The sequence below is a fragment of the Canis aureus genome, chromosome 5 (genome assembly GCF_053574225.1).
Source record: "Canis aureus isolate CA01 chromosome 5, VMU_Caureus_v.1.0, whole genome shotgun sequence".
Classification (NCBI taxonomy): domain Eukaryota; kingdom Metazoa; phylum Chordata; class Mammalia; order Carnivora; family Canidae; genus Canis; species Canis aureus.
Window position 1 is genome coordinate 18,970,214 of NC_135615.1, and position 25,783 is coordinate 18,995,996.

General features: G+C 39.3%; 1 protein-coding gene across 5 annotated transcripts in view; it reads right to left on the bottom strand.

The window, feature by feature from the left end:
* Positions 1 to 715: 715 nt before the first annotated feature.
* Positions 716 to 25,783, bottom strand: part of LOC144313769 (ankyrin repeat domain-containing protein 26-like) — a 72,446-nt gene continuing 47,378 nt past the window's right edge. For 3 of the 5 annotated variants that reach the window (XM_077897009.1, XM_077897013.1, XM_077897008.1), the window contains 3 exons: positions 23,803 to 24,031; positions 1,922 to 1,967; positions 716 to 959 (listed from right to left, as the gene is read on the bottom strand). In XM_077897009.1, coding sequence (XP_077753135.1) covers positions 823 to 959; positions 1,922 to 1,967; positions 23,803 to 24,031 — 412 coding nt within the window. In that variant the 3' untranslated portion in view covers positions 716 to 822. Of the gene's footprint in view, positions 960 to 1,921; positions 1,968 to 16,880; positions 16,908 to 23,802; positions 24,032 to 25,783 lie in introns of those variants that run through there. The other 2 variants (XM_077897010.1, XM_077897012.1) reach the window with 2 other exon arrangements.

The window sequence follows — 25,783 nt, forward strand, 5'->3', positions numbered from 1 at the left end:
TTGGAAAACTCAGTATTATATATATATATATATTATATATATAGAGAGAGTCAAAAGTTCACAGATTTTCACACAGAGGATCAGTGCCCCCCCCTAAGCTCCACATTACTCAAGGGACAATTGTATTAGTGTTGATTTTCTGATTGGCTGGGTTGTACAGTAGCTATGTGGAATGTACTGACTTGCAGGATATAGGGGCCACAGGAATTGGGCACAATTTAACAATTTACTTTCAAACCATTCTGGAGGGAAAAGGTCGTTTTCTCTATTTTTTCGTTTCTCTAATTTTAATACTCTTCTCAAAAAGTAAATTAAAAAAAAGAAAAGATAAAAAACCTTAGGCAAATCTTTTTCACCATGAGGAAAGAGCTATGAATAATAAGTATTTAAAATTAAAATTATACACAGGTTTTATGGCACTATAAAAATTGAAATACATACAAGCATTGTTGATAGCTTTAGCAGCAGTATATCAAAATGATGTGTGTCTAAATCCATATGTCTAGTAATAAAACAGAAAATACAAAAAAAAACAAAAACCCTACCAATTACCAGCCCCAAAACATTATCAACAATTTGGTCCGATCTACTTGGGCAGATTGGAGTCTGTAAAACTCAATAATGCTGGTTTCCATGTACAAAATATGCTTAAAAGTTAATCAGATGCCAAGAAACATAGCTTAAAATAATATATAAACTTTCATTACACACGATATAACAAAATTTCCTTTAATAAAGATTTTTTGTACATCAGATATTTACTGGGAAACAATTAAAATGTTATATTAAACATCTAGGTAATAAACTTTTACTATATATCTTTCAGATCATATACTTTCTATTCAAAATCTCTACATATTCTCGTGATGCTTGCAGTACTGGATCTTGATTTACATTTGATTCGTCAGTAGGTCCTAAAGGAGAAGATCTACAGAATCCTGATTCGCAATCACGAGCAACTGAAAAAGAGAAAGAATAATATTCTTTATCTGAAATACTTTGTAGTTAACTAGAAGTTAGTAAAAAAAGTTGGAATCTTCTGAGTGTTAAAAGGATGAAAAATATGTACATATAACTACAATATAAAATACAAGATTACTATTAAATCCAGTTTGCTCACGATTGCCCATTGAATTAATTACTACTGTGGATAAACACTAGAGCTTCTGGTTTTCTCATTACAAGATGAGATTGCAAGCTGATGACACAGTCCACCCCTGAACAATCATATACTATCAACTGAAAAATCAAACAGGCAATATCTAGAGTCAAATATACCATGACAGGTTTAAAACAAGACATTATAAGAAGGGACATCCTGGTTTTCTATCAATATTGTCTGCTTTTCGGTGGAGGGAATAGGAAGGCTGATACCTGAAAGATTACTCTCTGCAAAGCAGCAGAGTAGGGTAATGGCGACAGAGAAGGCTCACCAATGTGGCAAGAACCAAATTGATTTGGGTGCTTATATTCCATGCTAAGAAACCTGGAATTTTACCCAATGGCAAAACCAGTGGCTGGAGATGGAAATGTCACCTGTCAAGGGACAGCTATATGAACTATATAATTGCTTAACTAAGTATTACTAAGACAAGTCTGGTCTGTTTGGTCTTCTACCACTAGCAGAAACAAGAATTTGAGAACGCCCACATTTTCAGATTGACAGTTCCATAGCGATGGCACAAGTGAAGGAAGATTACAGCCAAAAGTGCTAACAGGCAAACAGGCTGCAGATGTTTAAAAAAGGTATGAAACACGATGACCAAATGAGGAATAAGTCTCTTATTCATTATGTTTATGTTTTGCATTTTTATTAGATATATCTAGACAAAATTTTAACAAGGGGAAGGGATGCCAGTTACTATTTGTGGTTTATTTCATAAATTAGTGACCATCTAAATTCGTACATTTGGCAACATACCTTCTTTTAGATCTCTGATTATATTGTCTTTCCATTCCTGCAGCATCTGAAATAAGTTAAACGTTACTTACAATGTTCAAGTTAAACAAGAGACATTATTGTAGGAATTTTATTTTGCTTATGAAACGTGGTCTGGAAATGATACTTTTAGAGAGTAAAAGCTACAATTTGCTTAAATAGAAAGATAATCACATAAATAAAATAAATCCCTAGTTATTTTAATCTGGATAACTGAGAAGAAACCTATAATGCTGTTTAGAGGAGTCTAATAAAAAGTACAATTAATATTGATTAATCGAATATACAGAATTTCTGGAAGAAGAGGACGATGGTGGAGGAGTAGGAGACCCTAGTTTTGTCTGGTGTCTGGGATTCAGCTACATAGGTATCAAATCATTCTGAACACCTGTGGACTCAGACAGAGATCCAAGAAAAGAATTGTTGCAATTCTACAAATAGAACAGCGACTGCTTTCTGCAAGGTAGGAGGTGTGGAGAAATGAATCAGAGGCATGTATCAGAAGATTAAACCAGGGGGGCAGGGAGCCTCTGGAAGCCAGAAGGCAAGTCCTGGTAAGTGATATAGCAGCAGAGTGCACAACCAGAACTTTTAAGAGGTCTGTTCCAGTGAGGACATCCCTGTCTGAAAGATGCTCAGGTGGCAACGGGGGGCAGCATCCTAAGTGGGACGGACAGTGTGGTCTCAGGATCCCTGGGGGGGGGGGGGGGCGGGGTCACAGAAGGAATGGGGGCAGCGCCTGAGTATGGTGGTTGCCAAGGCATTTGAGTGGGGAAGCCAGTTGCAATCAGTGAGCCCAGGAGTGGGCATTCAGCTCAGTGTTGCCATAAACCCCAAACCGAGGAAGAGTCAGGTGACCACTTTCCAAACAGGGGTCCAACAAGTGGCAAAACTGGGCAAGACCTCCTCCTTCCCCCTGGAGGCACAGTGTGAATGGGGGCTACAGGGGTCTGCAAAGTTTGGAAAATCGAAAGGGGGTCTGTGCTTGAGATAAAAATGCTTGGTCACAGGCTGGGTGAATACAGAGTGCAGACAGAAACCAGGGAGACACAGTAGGGAGTGAGATCTTTCAATTCCAGGGCTGGAAATTAGGAGGCCACCATTTTCATTCTCAACCTCTAAAGCTGCCCAGAAAGCCTTCAGGGAACAAAATCCACAGAGAGCAATCTGGAGCTGCTTACCTGGCCTGGCCCCCAGGCAAGGGTGCTGCAATCCCACCCTAAGCAAAGACACCTAAGAATCAGTGCAACAGGCCTCTCCCTCAGGAGGTCAGCAACAACATCCTGCTAAGACCAACTTTACTCATCATACAGAGCTGCAGAACTCCAGTGCTAGGGGCAAACAGTATATAGAACTCATGGCTATTTCTCATGACTCCTTAGTCTTTCTATTTTAATTTTCTTTTTGCTTTCAACCAATTTCTTCACTTATCAACTCTTACAATTTACCTTTTTACACTTGCATTCAATCCTTTCACTGCTCTTAATATTATTCCTGTATATATTGAAGTTTTTCTTTCTGTACCATTTCGGGAAGTAGTTCCTTCTAAGAAATAGACTAAAATACAACCAGAATCTACTATACTGCTCTATTCTCTTCATCTGTCTGATTATAATATTTTTAAAATCTATCTTAATTTTCATATTTACAGTTACATTCTATCCTTTCATTGCATTTAATTTTATTTTTGCATATAATGAAGTTTTTCATTCTTTACAATTTTGGGATGTAGTTTCTTCTAACAAACAGACCAAAATATACTTACGATATAGTATATTGCTCTGTTCTGTTCAACTGGCTGATAATATCCTTTTTATTTTGACTTTTAATTTCCATTTTTACACTTACATCCTAGACTTTCCTTGTATTTAATTTTATTTTTGTATATATACAAGGTTTCCTCTTAACCATTTGGGGATGCAATTTCCTACCAAAAAGACCAAAATTCACATAGTATCGGTGTACTGCTCTGCTCTCTTGATCTCTCTAATTCTATTATCTCCTTTGTTAACCTTTAAATTGGCTTCGGGTCTCTTCTGATTTGTTTAGCATGTATTTATCTGGGGTCATTCTTGATATTTTTCTATTCTGTTCTCTCACTCATCTCTTCTTCTCTGGACAGAATGACAAGATGGAAAAACTCACCGCCACAAAGAGAACAAGAGGTAGTACTGACTGCCCGGAACCTAATCAGCATGGATAGAAGGAAGAGGCTGGAGCGAGAGTTCAGAATAATGACCATCAAGATAATAGCTGGGCTTAAAAGACACACAGAGGACACTAGAGAATGCCTTTCTGGAGAAATAAAACAACTGATATCTAATCAAGTTGAGATAAAAAAAGGCTAATCTTAGTGAGATGCAATAAAAAATGAAGGTTCTAACTGCTAGGATAAATGAGGCTTCACAGAGAAGTAGTGATATAGAAGACAAAACAATGGAGAATAAAGAAGCTGAGGAAAAGCAAGAGAAACAACCACTGGACGATGAGAGGAGAATTTGAGAGATGAGTCGTACCACACAGCAAAACAATGTTAGAATAATGGGGATCCCAGAAAAAGAGGGGAAGGAGGGGGCAGAAGGCATATTTGAGCAAATTATAGCAGAGATCTTCCCTCATCTGGGGAAAGAAACAGGCACTCAAGTGCCAGGAGGCACAGAGGACCTTCCTCAAAATCAATAAAAAACATGTCAATATCTCCATATAATAGCAAAGCTTGCAAATTTCAGACACAAAGAGAAAATCCTGAAAGCAGCTTGGAACATGAGGCCCTGAACCAAGAAGGAGAGAAATATTCAACTGGCAGCGGATCTATCCAAAGAGACCTAGCAGGCCAGAGAGAGCTGGCATGATATACTCAGGGTGCTCAATGAGAAGAATCTACAGCCAAGAATTTTATCCAGCAAGGCTCTCATTCAAAATACAAGGGGAGATAGAAAGCTTCCAGCACAAACAGAAACTAAAAGAATTTGTGATCACTAAAACAGCCTTGCAAGAAGTGGTAAAGGGGAAACTTTAAGCAAACAGAGAGCCCAAAAGTAACACAGACCAGAACATGGACTTTACACATAATACAATGGCACTACATTCATATCTTTCAATCATTACTCTGAATGTAAACAAGTCAAATGCCCCAACCAAAACACACAGGGTATGACAGTAGATAAAAAAAAGCAAGACCCATTGATATGCTCTCTGAAAGAGACTCATTTTAGACACAAAGACAACTTCAGATTGAAGGTGAGGGAGTGGAAAACCATTTATCATACTAAAGGACATGAAAAAAAACTGGAGTGGCAATATTTATATCAAACAAATTGGATTTTGTTTTATTTTTTTAAGATTTTATTTATTTATTCATGAGAGACACACAGAGAGCGAAAGGCAGAGGCACAGGCAGCGGGAGAAGCAGGCTCCGTGCGGGGAGCCTGATGTGGGACTAGATCATGACCTGAGCCGAAGGCACATGCTCAACCACTGAGCCACCTGGTCATCCCACAAATTGGATTTTAAACCAAAGACTGAATTAAGAGAAGAAGAAACAACAACAAATGATGAAGAAACTCACTATGCCATAATTAAAGGGTCTATCCAAAAATAAAATTGGACAATTATAAGTTTTAACGTGTCTAAATTGGGAGCAGCCAACTATATAAACCAATTTTCTGTTAAGATTTCATTTATTTATTTATTTGACACACACAGAGAGAGAGAACACAGGCAGTGGCAGTAAGAAAGAGAGAAGCAGACTCCCCACTGAGCAGGCAGCCTGATCAGGGCTTGATCCCAGGACCTTGAGAACATGACCTGAGCTAAAGGCAGAGCCTTAACCGACTGAGCCACCCAGGCCACCTTATAAAGCAATTAATAACAAAAATAAAGGAACACATGGATAGTCATATAATAATAGTAGGTACTTTAACACAACACTCACTGTAATGGCCAGATCATATAAGCAGATGATCCACTAGGACGCAAGGGCTCTGAATGACACATTGCACAAAATGGACTTCACAGATAACTTCAGAGCACTCCATCCTATGACAACAGAATACACATTCTTCTCGGGTGCACATGGAACAAACATTCTGCACAACAGATCACATACTCAGTCACAAATCAGCTCTCAACTGGTACCAAAAGACTGGAATCATTCCCTGCATACTTTCAAACCACAATGCTTTGAAACTGGAACTCAATCTTGACAGGAAATTTTGAAAGAATTCAAATACACAGAGGATAAAGAATCCAACTGGGGCACTAAGGCACATTTTAAAACCTCATAGAAACAAATGAAAATGGAAACACAACTGCACAAAACATTTGGGATGCAGCAAAGGTCATCGAAAGAGGATAGTATATAGCAATGCAAGCCTTTCTCAAGAAATGAGAAAGGTCCTAAATACACAACCTAACCCTACACCTAAAGGAGCTGGAAAAGAACAGAATATTAAAGCCTAAAACCAGCAGGAGAAGAAAATTCATAAAGATCAGAGCAGAAATCAATGAAATAGAAACCAAAGGAACAGTAGAACACATCAATGAAGTCAGGAGCTGGTTCTTTGACAGAATTAATAAGATCGATAAACCCCTGGCCAGACATATCAAAAAGAGAACGGATCCAATAAATTAGGCAATCTAGAAGAAATGGACGCATTCCTGGAAAGCCACAAACTACCAAAACTGGAACAGGAAGAAACAGAAAACATGAACAGGCCAATAACCAGGGAGGAAATTGAAGCAGTCATCAAAAACCTCCCAAGACACAAGGGCCAGGGCCAGATGGCTTCCCAGGGGAATTCTATCAAACGTTTAAAGAAGAAACCATACCTATTCTACTAAAGCTGTTTGGAAAGATAGAAAGAGATGGAGTACTTCCAAATTTGTTCTATGAGACCAGCATCACCTTAATTCCAAAACCAAAGACCCCACCAAAAAGGAGAATTACAGACCAATATCCCTGATGAACATGGATGCAAAAATTCTCAACAAAATACTAGCCAATTGGATCCAACAGTACATTAAGAAAATTATTCACCATGACCAAGTAGGATTTATCCCCAGGACACAAGGCTCGTTCAACACTCGTAAAACAATCAATGTGATTTATCATATCAGCAAGTGAAAAACCAAGAACCATATGATCCTCTCATTAGATGCAGAGAAAGCATTTGACAAAATACAGCATCCATTCCTGATCAAAACTCTTCAGAGTGTAGGGATAGAGGGAACATTCCTCGACATCTTAAAAGCCATCTATGAAAAGCCCACAGCAAATATCATTCTCAATGGGGAAGCACTGGGAGCCTTTCCCCTAAGATCAGGAACAAGACAGGGATGTCCACTCTCACCACTGCTATTCAAGATAGTACTGGAAGTCCTAGCCTCAGCAATCAGACAACGAAAAGACATTAAAGGCATTCAAATTGGCAAAGAAGTCAAACTCTCCCTCTTTGCCGATGACATGATACTCTACATAGAAAACCCAAAAGCCTCCACCCCAAGATTGATAGAACTCATACAGCAATTTGGCAGCGTGGCAGGATACAAAATCAATGCCCGGAAATCAATGGCATTTCTATACACTAACAATGAGACTGAAGAAAGAGAAATTAAGGAGTCAATCCCATTTACAATTGCACCCAAAAGCATAAGATACCTAGGAATAAACCTAACCAAAGACGTAAAGGACCTATACCCTAAAAACTATAGATCACTTCTGAAAGAAATTGAGGAAGACACAAAGAGATGGAAAAATATTCCGTGCTCATGGATTGGCAGAATTAATATTGTGAAAATGTCAATGTTACCCAGGGTAATTTACACGTTTAATGCAATCCCTAACCAAATACCATGGACTTTCTTCAGAGAGCTACAACAAATTATTTTAAGATTTGTGTGGAATCAGAAAAGACCCCGAATAGCCAGGGGAATTTTAAAAAAGAAAACCATATCTGGGGAAATAAGATCATGAATGAAAGAAGACAGATCACGAGCAGCACCAGAGAAATACAGACAACTATAAGAACACATTCTGAGCAACTATATGCCAACAAAGTAAGCAATGTGGAAGAAATGGATCCCTTCCTATAAAAACTGAAACAGGAAGACACAGGAAACCTGAACAGACCCATAACCAGCAAGGAAATGGGAGCAGTCATCAAATATCTGCCAACAACCAAGAGTCCAGGACCAGGTGGCTTCCCAGGAGAATTCTACCACACATTCCAGGGAGAATTAATCTATTCTTCAGAGCTGTTTATAAAAATTAGTAATGGAAGGGAAACCTTCCAGTGTTCTCTGTGAGGCCAGCATTACTCTGATCGCAAAACCAGACCAAGACCCCACCCAAAAGGAGAATTACACTCCAATATCCCTGATGAACATGGATGCCAAAATTCTCACCAAGACACTGGCTGGGAGGATTCAACAGTACATTAAAGGACGATTCACCATGTCCAAGTGGGTTTAATGCCTGGGCTGCAAGGGTGATTCGCCATCTGCAGATGAATCAATGTGATACACTACAGTAATAAACGAAAGGATAAGAACCATAGGATCCTCTCAAGAGATGCAGAAAAAGCAGTTGACAAAGTGCAACACCCTTTCCGGATCAATACTCTTCGCAGTGCGGGGGGGGGGGGGGGGAGCCTATCTCAATATCATAAAAGCCATCTATGAAAAGCCCACACCCGATGCCATTCTTAATGGGGAAAAACAGAGCTTTGCTGCTAAGGTCAGGAACACGACAGGGAAGTCCACTCTCTGGACAACCAGTGTTGTTCGACATAGCCTCAGCATTTAGACAACAAAAAGAAATAAAAAGGCGTCTGAATCAGAAAAGAACTCAAACTCTCACTTTTCTCAGAGGACATGATATCCTATGTGGAAAACCCAAAAGACTCCACCCCAACATTGCTAGGACCCTTTCCTGAATTCAGCAAAGCAGCAGGATAGGAAATCCATGCACAGAAATCAGTTGCATTTCTATACACTAACAATGAGATGGAAGAAAGAGAAACTGAGGAGTCGATTCCATTGACCATTGCACCAAACACCATAAGATGCCTAGGAATAAACCCACCCAGAGAGACAAAGGATCTGTACTCTGAAGATGACAGGACATTCTGGAAAGAAATTGAGAAAGGTGTAAAGAACTGGAAATACATTCCATGCTCATGGATTGAAAGAATTAAATATTGTTAAAATGTTTATGCTAGCTCCATCAATCTATATATTTAATGTAATCTCTATCAAAATACTACCAACTTCTTTTCATACAGCTTGAGTAAATAACGGTAAGATTTGTTTGGAACCTTAGAAGACCCCGAATAGCCAAACATATGTTGATAGAGGTAGCCATAGCTGGTGGTATTACAAGCCGGACTTCAAGCTCTATTGTAAAGCTGTGATCAACAAGACAGTATGGTACTGGCACAAAAGCAGACATGTCGATCAATGGCCCAGAAGAGAAAACCCAGAAGTGGACCCTCAACTCTATGGTCCACTCCTCTTCAACAATACTGGAAAGAAAACCCAATGGAGACAAAGTGGTCTCTTCAACAAATGGTGTGGGAAATCAGACCACCACAGGTAGAAGAATAAAACTGGACCATTTTCTTATGCCATACACAAAAATAGAGTCAAAATGGATGAAACACCCAAATGTGAGATAGGAATCCATCAAAATCCTAGAGGAAAACCCAGCCAGCAACCTCTGTGACCTCGGCTGCAGCAACTTCTTGCTAGAACATGTCACCAGATGCCAAAATGACCTACTGGGAATTCATCAAGATAAAAAGCTTTTGCACAGCAAGGAAACAGTTGACAAAACCAAAAGACAACTGACAGAATGGGAGAAGGTGTTTGCAAATGCCTTATCAGATAAAAGGCTGGTATGCAAAGTCTATAAAGGGCTAATTAAAGTCAACACCCAAAGAAAGATAACCCAATGAAGAAATGGGAAGAAATGAAAGGACATGTCTCCAAAGAAGACATACATATGGCCAACAGACACATGAAAACATGCTCAACATAAGCTGGCACCAGAGAAATAGAAATCAAAACCACGGTGAGTTTCCCCCTCACTCCTTTCATAATGGCCAAAATGAGCAATTCTGGAAATGACGGATGTTGGCGGGAATGCAGAGAAAGGGGGATCCTCTTATGATGTTGGTGAGAATACAACCTGGTGCAGCTCCTCTGGAAATCAGTACCGGAGGTTCCTCAAAAAGTTGAAAAAGGAGCTACCTATGCAAAACCCAGCAATTGCGCTAGAAGGTATGAATCCCAAAGATCACTTTGGTCGGGATCCAAAGGGGCACCTGCACCCATATGTTTATACCAGTAATATCCTCAATAGCCAACCTGAGAGATATGGATGTTCTTTGAAAGAGGTATGCATAAAGAAGATGTGATGTAGATATAAATAAATAAGTAATCATATTTATTTATTAGACAGAGAGAGAGAGGGAGGGAGAGAGAGAACAGAATATTACTCAGCCAATAAATAATTAAATCTTTGGACCTTTGGGTGGCTCGGCGGCTGAGAGTAGGCCTTTGGCTCCGGGCATGATATATATATCATAACATTATAAGCTAGTTAATTGAATTTAAATAAAAAATAGTAAAGAAACCAATGGAGCTAGGAATGTGAAATAAAAGAATATACATAACTTCTGAAGGATCCTATTGTTACAAAATTGTAAACAAGAGTCATTTTACACTTTAATAGTTTGTGATTTTCAGAAAAAGTGCCCTTTATGAGAGTTTAATCAGTTGTTTAATAAATTATTCCTCCGAATGAGCTTTCCACTTTCGCACTTTTAGAAAAACAAAATCTTAAGGTATGTTGTATGCTCTATTTTTCAGCACAGACTCTTAAATACATAAAACAATGGAAGTGGGACTACATAAAGTCATGTGGAATTTCTCCTGGTAATATTGAGTAAAACTATTTTGTTATCTATATGATGACTGATGTACTTTTCATGTGAACACAGAGATTTCAGAAAATCTGCTTTAGGAAAGGAAAAAATATAAGCTAGCACCAGTTTTCCAACTTAGTTTCGCATTGATAAGTTTCTAGAATTAGAAACAAGGAAAAGAAATTTTAACTGTAACTTTGTTTCCTTTCTATGAATTAGGACCAATTTTTGAAACACCTGACTTACTATAGTTATTATCTACTTAATTATGAAATATTTAGGAATATTTCAGACTACAGTTGACCTTTGAGCAACACAGTGGTTAGGTGCACTTACCCCCGTGCAGTCAAAACTCTGTATAATTTCTGATTCTCCCAAAATTTAATTACTAATAGCCTACTGGTGATGGGAAGCCTTACCAATAACACAGTCCATTAACACATGGTTTGTACATTACATGTGTTATAGAATATATTCTTAAAATAAAGTAAGCTAGAGAAAAAAAGGTTATTGAGAAAAACATAAGAGAAAATACAGTACAACACAACAGCCAAGAAAGTCCATGTGTAGGCAAACTAGACCTGCAGCTTCAATTCCATGTTGGTCAAGGATCAAATGTGCATTACAAATATTCCCATCTAGAATGCTCTTATTTCTTATAAAAGGTATCCTCTCATTGAATTCCCAAAATAGGGTCTAAATACGGTACTAAGTGGTGCCTAGGTGGCCCAGTCACTTAAGTGCCTGCCTTCATTTCCTTAAGGAACGATCAAAGGAATATAATGATCTTTTCGCCAAAAGTCTTTTCCTAAATACTTGCTTCTGTGACCCTGGTTTATTTCCAGGTGAGAATTGAGTTAGATGGTAGAAATAGCTTGCAATCCATTAATAAAGAGAACATATTTGCAATTTTATTTATACTTTTCCATTTATCAAAAACATAAGAGGGTAAGAAAATTATACACATAAAAACAACGTATCAGCAAATTTTAATTCGAAGACTCATTAATTAGAAGGATTTTCTCATAACAGTTTGTTTCCAAACTACCAATCATAGAAATCTAAGGTTCCATTGGGGATACTGTAGGATTGAGGGACAAAAGTCTACAGCTGTAGTCTCATCTCTCTTTTAGCTACACAGCTCCACTGGTCTCGGTTTTGTATAATACAGTTTAATGCAAAAACAGAAACAAACAAAAAAACAAAACAAAACAAAAACAAATTAAGTTCCATTCTTTGAAAAAAATATTGTTTTCCAAAAAGTAGTCACTAATTTAGTCAAAGTCCCTAATTTTACATAAGAGACAAGAAGGCCTCAGAAAGATTGCAGTTTGCCTCAGGTCAAAAGACCAAAGAGTTGCAGGCCAGGAATGTGCTTTAGGTCCTTCTGAGCTGAGAGTTTTTATGCCAGTTACTTCATCATCTTCAGGAAAAATACCTACATTTTTAACTATAACTGACTGAAAATGAACACATAAAAGTTTGTCATGTGGCTCAATAACGACTAGGCATGAGGCACAAAACACCTTTCTTATTAAATTATAAATTTTAAAGTCTAAAGTGTAATTTAAATTATAAATTTTAATGTTTTATGAATAAAAATACAGCAATGGAAATGATCTTTACTCCTATTGGGAACAGTTAATAGACTGCATTTATAAGTACAAATTTTTTAAACCACAAGACACGGAACTTGAAGGAGAAAATCTTTAGTTGAACCAAAGAGGCTGAAATGGAGGAAACTCTTCCTGGAAAGAATTATTCTTTTCCTCCAGATAAAACTTAGTTTACCAAAATCAATCAACAAATGAGTTAAAAAAAAAAACAAAAACAAATGAGTTATCTATGCTGTGGATTATTAAACACAAAACAGACTTCTCTTTACCACCTAGTATGCTCTGTCCAACCTCTCATCATTATAGAGTTGGTATGTACAAAAGACAGGACTAACTTTAATTTAAATCCAGTCAGAAGTTAGAGGTAAACCATCATTACCCACAAGTGGATTTATCTCTACCTCCCTCACAGCAGGAAGGGAGATTTGCCTAATGAGTGAATTGGGGAGAAGGCACTAGGCAGTGCTTAGGAGATTCCAAATCTCTTTTTTGAAAAGATGTGCTCAGCCACCTACCCCACCACAGCTCCAATGAGAGAAATGACCAGACAATACTTTGAAAAATGTTTCTTCTTGCTTGACTTTATAACTAACAATCATTGTTCAAAGCAACATATTTTGAAGAGGGAAAAGTTGGAAAGAACAATTTTAGAAACAAACAGAGAAAGTCAGACAAAACGAAGAGACAGAGGAGTATGTTCTAAATGAAAGAACAAGGCCACGAGATAGAACCTCAGAAAAACAATGAAATGAAACAGAGATAAGGAGTCAGCCTGATAAAGAGTTCAAAGTAATGGTCACAGAGATGCTCAGCAAACTTGGAAGAATGGACGGATTCAGTGAGAACTTCAACAAAGAGAAAATATACAAAAGAACCAATGAGGGCTGAAGAATACAATAACTGAAATGAAAAATACACCAGACACAATCGACAGCAGATTAAAAGATGTGAAGAACAGATCAGCAATCTGCAAGAAAGGGTAGTAAAAATCATCCAAGCTGAAAAGCAAAAAGAAGAAATAATTTGAAAATTTAGGGATCCCTGGATGGCGCAGCGGTTTGGCGCCTGCCTTTGGCCCAGGGCGTGATCCTGGAGACCCGGGATCGAATCCCACGTCGGGCTCCCAGTGCATGGAGTCTGCTTCTCCCTCTGCCTGTGTCTCTGCCTCTCTCTCTCTCTCTGTGACTATCATAAATAAATAAATGCCTTAAAAATTAAAAAAAAAAAAAAAAGAAAAATTAAGATACAGGGACCTCTGGAATAGCATCAAGTATAATAAAACTCACATTAGAGAGGTCCCAGAAAAAGAAGAGAGAAAAGGGTGAAGAACTTATTTGAAGAAAGAATACCTAAAAACTTCCCTAACCTGGGGAAGAAAACAGGCCTCCAGGCCCAGGAAGCATTGCCAGTCCCAAATAAAAGGAACCCAAAGAGTTTCACACCAAGACGCATAATAACAAGTCAAAAATGAAAGAGAAAAGGAGAATCTTAAAAGCAGAAAAAAAAAGAAAAGAAAAGAAAGGAAAAGCAATTAGTTATATCAAAGCGAACCACTACAGGGATATCAGTGGATTTTTCAGCCGAAACTGTGGCATGCACTCTGGAAAACTGTGTGGAGGTTCCTCAAAGAGTTAAAAATAGACCTGCCCTAGACCCAGCAATTGCACTGCTGGGGATTTACCTCAAAGATACAGATGCAGTGAAACGGCAGGACACCTGCACCCCGATGTTTCTAGCGGCAATGTCCCCAATAGCCAAAGTGTGGAAGGAGCCTCGGTGCCCATCGAAAGATGAATGGATAAAGAAGATGTGGTCTATGTATACAATGGAATATTACTCAGCCATTAGAAACGACAAATACCCACCATTTGCTTCAACGTGGAGGGACCTCAAGGGTATTGTGCTGAGTGAAATAAGTCCATCGGAGAAGGACAGACATTATAATGGTCTCATTCATTTGGGGAATATAAAATTTAGTGAAAGGGAATAAAGGGAGAGAAAATGAGTGAAAATATCGCTGAGGGTGACAAAACATGAGAGACACCTAACTCTGGCAAATGAACAAGGTGTAGTGTAAGGGGAGGTGGGTGGGGGGTTGGGGTGACTGGGTGATAGGCACTGAGCGGGGCACTTGGGATGAGCACTGGGTGTTATGCTAAATGTTGGCAAATTGAACTCCAATAAAAATCGGAGAAGGACAAACATTATATGGTCTCATTCATTTGGGGAATATAAATAATAGTGAAAGGGAATGGAAGGGAAGGGAGAAGAAATGGGTAGGAAATATCAGAAAGGGAGACAGAACGTGAAGACTCCTAACTCTGGGAAATGAACTAGGGGTGGTGGAAGGGGAGGATGGCAGGGGATGGGGGTGAATGGGTGATGGGCACTGAGGGGGGCACTTGATGGGATAGGCACTGGGTGTTATTCTGTATGTTGGTAAATTGAACACCAATAAAAAATAAATTTATCATATAAAAAGAAAGTTAAAAAAAAAGATAAGAAATTGTCGCATATTTTCCAAGTGCTAAGAGGAAAAAACCTAGGATATTTTTGGCAGGTTTATAATTCAGAACTGAAAGAAAGATAAAGAGTTTCCCACACAAAACTTAAAGAAGTTCATCACCACTAAATAGGTCTTATAAGAGATGTTAAAAGGACTTCTTTAATCAGAAAAGGCCAGGGTACCTGGACGGCTGTCAGTGAAGAGTCTCCCAGGACCCTGGGATCAAGCTCTGCAAGGGACTCCCTGTTCCCTGCTCAGAGAGGAGCCTGCTTCTCCCTCTCCCTTGCCCCTCCCTCCCCTTCACTTGTGTTCTCACTCACTCTGCTCTCAAAGAAAGAAAGAAAGAAAGACCATAACTAGAAATAAGAAAATAATGAGACAGTTTTATCGTAAAAACAAACATACAGTAAAGGTAATAGACCAATCATTTTTATAAAGCCAGTATGAGGGTTACAAGACAAAAGGAATAATATCAATTATATCTACAGTAACTAGTTAAGGGATACACAAAATACAAAGGTGTAAACTATGACATCAAATTTATAAAACAAGGAGGGGCAAGACGGCGGAAGAGTAGGGTCCCCAAATCACCTGTCTCCACCAAATTACCTAGAAAACCTTCAAATTATCCTGAAAATCTATGAATTCGGCCTGAGAATTAAAGAGAGAACACCTGGAATCCTACAGTGAGAAGAGTTCGCGCTTCTATCAAGGTAGGAAGATGGGAAAAAAGAAATAAAGAAACAAAGGCCTCCAAGGGGGAGGGGCCCCGCGAGGAGCTGGGCTGAGGCCGGGGCGAGTGTCCCCAGGACAGGAGAGCCCCGTCCCGGGGAAGCAGGAGCTGCACCGACCTTCCCGGGCAGAAAGGGGCTCCAGGGAGTTGGAGCAGGACCCAGAAGGGCGAGGATGCCCTCGGGCTCCCTGGGACAGTAACAGAGCAACTGCGCGCCCAGGAGAGTGCGCCGAGCTCCCTAAGGGCTGCAGCGCGCACGGCGGGACCCTGGCGGACCCGGAGCAGCTCGGAGGGGCTTGGGCAGAGGAAGAGGCTCCGTGCGGAGGGGGCTGCGCGATTCCAGGAGCAGCTGGGGGGGGGGGGGAGGCTCGGGCGGCGGCTCCGCGGAGGGGGTTGCGCGGCCCGGAGCGCGAATCCAACAGCTCAGGCCGGGAGCACAGGGCGCCGGGACACAGCCCAGGATCCGGCCTCCCCCGGAACAGGCAGAGGCCAGGAGGGCCCAGGACAGCGAGGACGCTCCTGCCCCAGCTGAGCAGATCAGCGGCCCCGCCCCGGAGCCTCCAGGCCCTGCAGACGGAGAGCTCCGGAGTTCCTGCGGGGGCTGATTCTAGGTTTCCAGAGCTGGCCCCGCCACTAGGGCTGTTGCTCCTGGGGCCTCACGGGGTAAACAACCCCCACTGAGCCCTGCACCAGGCAGGGGCACAGCAGCGCCCCCAACTGCTAACACCTGAAAATCATCACAGCAGGCCCCTCCCCCAGAAGACCAGCTAGACTGACTGACAACTTCCAGGGGAAGTCAAGGGACTTAAAGTACACAGAATCAGAAGATACTCCCCCGTGGTTCTTTTTTTTGTTTGTTTTTTTTGCTTTTTGATTTGTTTCCTTCCCCCACCCCCCTTTTTTCTCCTTTCTTTTTCTTTCTCTTTTTCTTCTTTTTTTTTCGTTTTTTTTGTTCCTTTTTTTCTCTTTCTCTTTTCTTTCCTTCTTTCTCTCCTCTCTTTGACTCCTTTTCCCAATACAACTTGCTTTTGGCCACTCTGCACTGAGAAAAATGACTAGAAGAAAAACCTCACCTCAAAAGAAAGAATCAGAAGCAGTCCTCTCTCCCACAGAGTTACAAAATCTGGATTACAATTCACTGTCAGAAAGCCAATTCAGAAGCACTATTATACAGCTACTGGTGGCTCTAGAAAAAAGCATAAAGGACTCAAGAGACTTCATGACTGCAGAATTTAGAGCTAATCAGGCAGAAATTAAAAATCAATTGAATGAGATGCAATCCAAACTAGAAGTCCTAACAACGAGGGTTAACGAGGTGGAAGAACGAGTGAGTGACATAGAAGACAAGTTGATAGCAAAGAGGGAAACTGAGGAAAAAAGAGACAAACAATTAAAAGACCATGAAGATAGATTAAGGGAAATAAACGACAGCTTGAGGAAGAAAAACCTACGTTTAATTGGTGTTCCTGAGGGTGCGAAAGGGACAGAGGGCCAGAATATGTATTTGAACAAATTCTAGCGGAAAACTTTCCTAATCTGGGAAGGGAAACAGGCATTCAGATCCAGGAAATAGAGAGATCCCCCCCTAAAATCAATAAAAACCGTTCAACACCTCGACATTTAATAGTGAAGCTTGCAAATTCCAAAGATAAAGAGAAGATCCTTAAAGCAGCAAGAGACAAGAAATCCCTGACTTTTATGGGGAGGAGTATTAGGGTAACAGCAGACCTCTCCAGAGACCTGCCAGGCCAGAAAGGGCTGGAAGGATATATTCAGGGTCCTAAATGAGAAGAACATGCAACCAAGAATACTTTATCCAGCAAGGCTCTCATTCAAAATGGAAGGAGAGATAAAGAGCTTCCAAGACAGGCAGCAACTAAAAGAATATGTGACCTCCAAACCAGCTCTGCAAGAAATTTTAAGGGGGACTCTTAAAATTCCCCTTTAAGAAGAAGTTCAGTGGAACATTCCACAAAAACAAGGACTGAATAGTTATCATGATGACACTAAATTCATATCTCTCAATAGTAACTCTGAATGTGAACGGGCTTAATGACCCCATCAAAAGGCGCAGGGTTTCAGACTGGATAAAAAAGCAGGACCCATCGATTTGCTGTCTACAAGAGACTCATTTTAGACAGAAGGACACCTACAGCCTGAAAATAAAAGGTTGGAGAACCATTTAACATTCGAATGGTCCCCAAAAGAAAGCAGGGGTAGCCATCCTTATATCAGATAAACTAAAATTTACCCCAAAGACTGTAGTGAGAGATGAAGAGGGACACTATATCATACTTAAAGGATCTATTCAACAAGAGGACTTAACAATCCTCAATATATATGCCCCGAATGTGGGAGCTGCCAAATATATAAATCAATTATTAACCAAAGTGAAGAAATACTTAGATAATAATACACTTATACTTGGTGACTTCAATCTAGCTCTTTCTATACTCGATAGGTCTGCTAAGCACAACATCTCCAAAGAAACGAGAGCTTTAAATGATACACTGGACCACATGGATTTCACAGATATCTACAGAACTTTACATCCAAACTCAACTGAATACACATTCTTCTCAAGTGCACATGGAAATTTCTCCAGAATAGACCACATATTGGGCCACAAATCGGGTCTGAACCGATACCAAAAGATTGGGATCTTCCCCTGCATATTCTCAGACCATAATGCCTTGAAATTAGAACTAAATCACAACAAGAAGTTTGGAAGGGCCTCAAACACGTGGAGGTTAAGGACCATCCTGCTAAAAGATGAAAGGGTCAACCAGGAAATTAAGGGAGAATTTAAAAGATTGATGGAAACTAATGAGAATGAAGATACAACCATCCAAAATCTTTGGGATGCAGCAAAAGCAGTCCTAAGGGGGAAATACATCGCAATACAAGCATCCATTCAAAAACTGGAAAGACCTCAAATACAAAAGCTAACCTTACACATAAAGGAGGTAGAGAAAAAACAGCAAATAGATCCTACACCCAAGAGAAGAAGGGAGTTAATAAAGATTCGAGCAGAACTCAACGAAATCGAGACCAGAAGAACTGTGGAACAGATCAACAAAACCAGGAGTTGGTTCTTTGAAAGAATTAACAAGATAGATAAACCATTAGCCAGCCTTATTAAAAAGAAGAGAGAGAAGACTCAAATTAATAAAATCATGAATGAGAAAGGAGAGATCACTACCAACACCAAGGAAATACAAACGATTTTAAAAACATATTATGAACAGCTATACGCCAATAAATTAGGCAATCTAGGAGAAATGGACGCATTCCTGGAAAGCCACAAACTACCAAAACTGGAACAGGAAGAAACAGAAAACCTTAACAGGCCAATAACCAGGGAGGAAATTGAAGCAGTCATCAAAAACCTCCCAAGACACAAGAGTCCAGGGCCAGACGGCTTCCCAGGGGAATTTTATCAAACGTTTAAAGAAGAAACCACACCTATTCTCCTAAAGCTGTTTGGAAAGATAGAAAGAGATGGAGTACTTCCAAATTCGTTCTACGAGGCCAGCATCACCTTAATTCCAAAACCAGACAAAGACCCCACCAAAAAGGAGAATTACAGACCAATATCCCTGATGAACATGGATGCAAAAATTCTCAACAAGATACTGGCCAATAGGATCCAAGAGTACATTAAGAAAATTATTCACCATGACCAAGTAGGATTTATCCCTGGGACACAAGGCTGGTTCAACACCCGTAAAACAATCAATGTGATTCATCATATCAGCAAGAGAAAAACCAAGAACCATATGATCCTCTCATTAGATGCAGAGAAAGCATTTGACAAAATACAGCATCCATTCCTGATCAAAACTCTTCAGAGTGTAGGGATAGAGGGAATATTCCTCGACATCTTAAAAGCCATCTATGAAAAGCCCACAGCAAATATCATTCTCAATGGGGAAGCACTGGGAGCCTTTCCCCTAAGATCAGGAACAAGACAGGGATGTCCATTCTCACCACTGCTATTCAACATAGTACTGGAAGTCCAGGCCTCAGCAATCAGACAACAAAAAGACATTAAAAGCATTCAAATTGGCAAAGAAGAAGTCAAACTCTCCCTCTTCGCCGATGACATGATACTCTACATAGAAAACCCAAGATTGCTAGAACTCATACAGCAATTTGGTAGCGTGGCAGGATACAAAATCAATGCCCAGAAATCAGTGGCATTTCTATACACTAACTATATAACTAATGAGACTGAAGAAAGAGAAATTAAGGAGTCAATCCCATTTACAATTGCACCCAAAAGCATAAGATACCTAGGAATAAACCTAATCAAAATGTAAAGGATCTATACCCTCAAAACTATAGAACACTTCTGAAAGAAACTGAGGAAGACACAAAGAGATGGAAAAATACTCCATGCTCATGGATTGGCAGAATTAATATTGTGAAAATGTCAATGTTACCCAGGGCAATATCCACGTTTAATGCAATCCCTATCAAAATACCATGGACTTTCTTCAGAGAGTTAGAACAAATTATTTTAAGATTTGTGTGGAATCAGAAAAGACCCCGAACAGCCAGGGGAATTTTAAAAAAGATAACCATATCTGGGGGCATCACAATGCCAGATTTCAGGTTGTACTACAAAGCTGTGGTCATCAAGACAGTGTGGTACTGGCACAAAAACAGACGCATAGTTCAGTGGAACAGAATAGAGAACCCAGAAGTGGACCCTGAACTTTATGGTCAACTAATATTCGATAAAGGAGGAAAGACTATCCATTGGAAGAAAGACAGTCTCTTCAATAAATGGTGCTGGGAAAATTGGACATCCACATGCAGAAGAATGAAACTAGACCACTCTCTTTCACCATACACAAAGATAAACTCAAAATGGATGAAAGATCTAAATGTGAGACAAGATTCCATCAAAATCCTAGAGAAGAACACAGGCAACACCCTTTTTGAACTCGGCCACAGTAACTTCTTGCAAGATACATCCACGAAGGCAAAAGAAACAAAAGCAAAAATGAACTATTGAAAAAAAAAAAAATGAACTATTGGGACTTCATCAAGATAAGAAGCTTTTGCACAGCAAAGGATACAGTCAACAAAACTAAAAGACAACCTACAGAATGGGAGAAGATATTTGCAAATGACATATCATATAAAGGGCTAGTTTCCAAGATCTATAAAGAACTTATTAAACTCAACACCAAAGAAACAAACAATCCAATCATGAAATGGGCAAAAGACATGAACAGAAATCTCACAGAGGAAGACATAGACATGGCCAACATGCACATGAGAAAATGCTCTGCATCACTTGCCATCAGGGAAATAGAAATCAAAACCACAATGAGATACAACCTCACACCAGTGATAATGGGGCAAATTAACAAGGCAGGAAACAACAAATGTTGGAGAGGATGCGGAGAAAAGGGAAACCTCTTACACTGTTGGTGGGAATGTGAAGTGGTGCAGCCACTCTGGAAAACTGTGTGGAGGTTCCTCAAAGAGTTAAAAATAGACCTGCCCTACGACCCAGCAATTGCACTGTTGGGGATTTACCCCAAAGATACAAATGCAATGAAATGCCGGGACACCTGCACCCCGATGTTTATAGCAGCAATGGCCACGATAGCCAAACCGTGGAAGGAGCCTCGGTGTCCAACGAAAGATGAATGGATAAAGAAGATGTGGTTTACGTATACAATGGAATATTACTCAGCTATTGGAAATGACAAATACCCACCATTTGCTTCAACGTGGATGGAACTGGAGGGTATTATGCTGAGTGAAATAAGTCAGTCGGAGAAGGACAAACATTATATGTTCTCATTCATTTGGGGAATATAAATAATAGTGAAAGGGAATATAAGGGAAGGGAGAAGAAATGTGTGGGAAATATCAGAAAGGGAGACAGAACGTAAAGACTGCTAACTCTGGGAAACGAACTAGGGGTGGTAGAAGGGGAGGAGGGCGGGGGGTGGGAGTGAATGGGTGACGGGCACTGGGGGTTACTCTGTATGATAGTAAATTGAACACCAATAAAAAATAAATTTAAAAAAATTTATAAAACAAGGCAGGGTGTAAAAATGCAGTGTTTCTAAAATCTGTTTGAACTGAAGTAACCATCAACTTAAAAGAGATTGCTATACATACACAGGATGTTATATATGAACTTCATGGTAATCACAAACCAAATATTTATAACGGATACACAAAAGGAAGAAAAGCATCCAAACATAATACTAAAAGTCATCGAATCAGAAGAGAATAGAGCAAGAAAACAAGGAAGTCAAATGAAAGAACAAGACTAAGGCTTCATTTAACATGAGTCTATGCTACATTTTTCTACATTAATAAAACCATGAGGGATCCCTGGGTGGCGCAGCGGTTTGCGCCTGCCTTTGGCCCAGGGCGCGATCCTGGAGACCCGGGATCGAATCCCACATCAGGCTCCCGGTGCATGGAGCCTGCTTCTCCCTCTGCCTATGTCTCTGCCTCTCTCTCTCTCTCTCTCTGTGACTATCATAAATAAATAAAAATTAAAAAAAAAAACTTAATAAAACCATGAATATACTATCAAAATCATAAGCCTATGTGCATTGATTGAAATGGGTATTTTAACAACAATGATACTCAATGGAAATGGGTTGTTATTAAAGGCTCCCTATCACTGCCATCTTAGTCATCAATCATTCAAGTGATGGCATCAAGGTAAATATATGTGAATTTCATTTGAAATATCCAATTATTTGTGGGGTGCCTGGGTGGCTCAGTCAGTTAAGTGTCAGAATCTTGATTTTGGCCCAGGTCATGATCTTAGGGTCATGAGATCCGGCTCCACTTTGAGCATGGAGCCTGCCTAAGAGTCTCTCTTCTCTGTTTCCCATTGCCCTTTACCACCTGCTTGCTTTCCTTCATTTTCTCTCTCTCTCTCTCTCAAAAAAAAAAAAAAAAAGAAAAAAATCAAATATTTCTTTGACTTACTTATTTAGAAAATCTCTACAGTTGCTCAGCAAGCCATTTTATAAAAATTGAAATAGAAGTAATATAAGTTAAAAAAGGTGTTATAAGAAAGCAATTAGGGATGTGCTCTCATGTAAGAAAATGCCAAAACTTACAACATTTTTTAAACTGTTTTATTTATTCATTCATAAAAAGTACAGAGAGAGAAGCACAGACATAGGCAGAGGAAGAAGCAGGCTCCCTATGGGGATCCTGTTGCGTGACTCAATCCCAGGACCCCTTGGATCATGACCTGAGCCAAAGGCAGATACATGCTAAACCACTCAGTCATACGGGTGCCCCCAAAACATAGAACTATCAATTTAGTGTTACAAGTTTATTTAATTCATAAAAAGGACTTACCGTGGAATCGTTAAAATAATAAATATCCCTACATGGTTAAGTGTTTGGATTCTAATCGTTCACTTATGCATAGGGGTGGAAAATTGGGTTACAGCAAACTTTATTTTATTTTATTTTATTTTTTTTTACAGCAAACTTTAAACATATTATAAACTATTGCTAATCAGAGAATAAGTCAAAGCATCTAAGTGTATTTTGGGTTAGTAGGTAATAATATTTACTTTCCAAAATCCAATTTAACATAGCTTTTCAAGGAAATGGGTCTGTTTGGGGGTGCCTTGGGAACTCAGTTGGTTAAGCATCCAACTCTTGATTCCAGCTCAGATCATCATCTCGGAGTCATGGGATCAAGCCCTGAGTCAGGCTCCACACTCAGTGGGGAGCCTGCTTGAGATTCTCCCCCTCCCTCTACCTCTCTCCCCACTCGTGGGCACACTCTCTTCTCTCTCAGATACATAAAATCTTTAAAAAATAAGAAGATAAAATGTGTCAGTTTAGTTGTATTTATTGAATAAAGTTAATAATAGGTATCTCTTGACAATAAGAGCTCCAGGAGCTTAAAAAAAATACCATAAAATTTCTGTCCCATTTCCTTATTAGCACAAACCAGTATAACTTTTACTTAATGAGTATTATTCAGTTAACTCAGAATTTCACCAAATTAAAAACAAAAATTTTATTGGAAATCTGAAACTCAAGAAAAGAAAGATAATATAACTAACCTTGATCAAGTGAGTTTGAATGCTGCTAACTGAAGTCTGCGGCCTTGAGGTAGGAATCATTACATTTTCTCTTGGAGTAACATTTCTATCCAGCAGTAAACTACTAGTCAAATTTCCAACATAAGGCCCTTCCAAGACTGGTCCTATAGTAAGAGTGCTGTGGAAAGGTCTGTTCTGCTGTCTCTCCACCAGATATTTGGTAGTGATATCTGCCAGCCTCTCATTAGTCCTGTGAAGATTACACAACACAAGTGCTTAGTATTTTATTTCTACCCAAATCATTCCTGCATGACCTGCATTTAAGTTTCCATAATAGCAAACAGAATGTGCCAGTAAACAGTGTTTTAACACTGAAAATGTGACAGAGCAGAGCTACTATATATATTTATAGGTTTAAAATTATTCCAAAGGAGTATATATGATTCCAGGGATAACTAACTAACAAGAAATTCAAATTAGGGGAGGGAAAGAAATGGCTGACAGTGATGTACATGGATTGACAGGTAATACTTGCTACCTTCTGGAATGGCTGTAATTACAAGATTCTGGAGAATGCCATTACACATATTTGTATTTAGTAAACCAGTTCAGAACATAAAAATAAACCATCCCTCAAAGACATTTTCAAGGATGTGCTTTCACCACTCTTGTACATTTTACTCATTGCTTCAGAGAAATTGAGGGTTTCGCACCGAGGAATACCTCAGACCAACAACGTCTAGGGGCCAGGTAGATGGCAGAGCAGTGATCAGAAGGACCGAAACAGCTCCAGAGGCAATTAGCTGATAACACACTTACCAAGGCCCTGGAAGTAGAATCTGCCCTTTTTGTCTTCCACACACCCCCTCATGCCCACCATGATGCTATTTTTAACCACGTTGGGATTTATACTGCCTTTCACCCCAGTGTGAATCTTTCTCTGTTTCACATGTATACTTTTATATAAAGTAGAAAACCTACAAAGGTTTCCCCCACCCTCAGGCTCTCTAGTATAATACCAAAGACACAATCAAGAAAGTTAATTTACCAACCTGCCAGGATGTATAGTATTGGCACCTGATCTTTTGGGTTAAAGGTGTAATCTTCCAAAAATGAACTCATTAATATTTCTATTTAGGGTAATTCTGACAAAAAATTTTATAGTAATATGCTGTCTAAATACCCACTATTTGCTTCGACGTGGATGGAACTGGAGGGGAGGGTATTATGCTGAGTGAAATAAATCAATCGGAAAAGGACAAATATTATATGGTCTCATTCATTTAGGGAATATAAAAATTAGTGAAAGGGAATAAAGGGAAAGGAGAGAAAATGAGTGAAAATATCAGTGACGGTGACAAAACACGAGACACACCTAACTCTGGGAAACAAACAAGGGATGGTGGAAAGGGAGGTGAGCAGGGGGTTGGGGTGACTGGGTGATGGGTACTGAGGGGGACACTTGGACGGGATGAGCACTGGTTGTTATGTCATATGTTGGCAAATTGTTATGCAACATGGTGGCAAATTGAACTCCAAAAAAAACAAAACAAAACAAAACAAAACAAAAAACAAAACACCTTTTAAGTAGGGTTGTAAAGATGCAGGTATGTGAATCTGCTCTTTCCACTATAAATTTTATGAAGTTTAAATATAGACACGTATTCCCAATGAAAATTTAGTGTTCTAATTGAAATATACCATAATTGTAAAATACATGCTGGATTTTTAAGACTTCGAATGAAAAAAATATGAAATATCTCAGTAATAATTTTATATTGATCACAAGTTGAAAGGATATTTTTTGACGTATTGTGTTAAATAAAATATATCAACTTTAAAAAAATAATATGCTGTCTAAATTATAAAGTTTTAAACAATTAGTTTGTAAAGACAACAAGATAGAGTAACTGAAAATATTAACGGGAAAAAGTAAAATCATATACCCCCCCCCCCACACACACACACAGAAAGAGGAGAGAGGCAAACTATCCTGGATGAA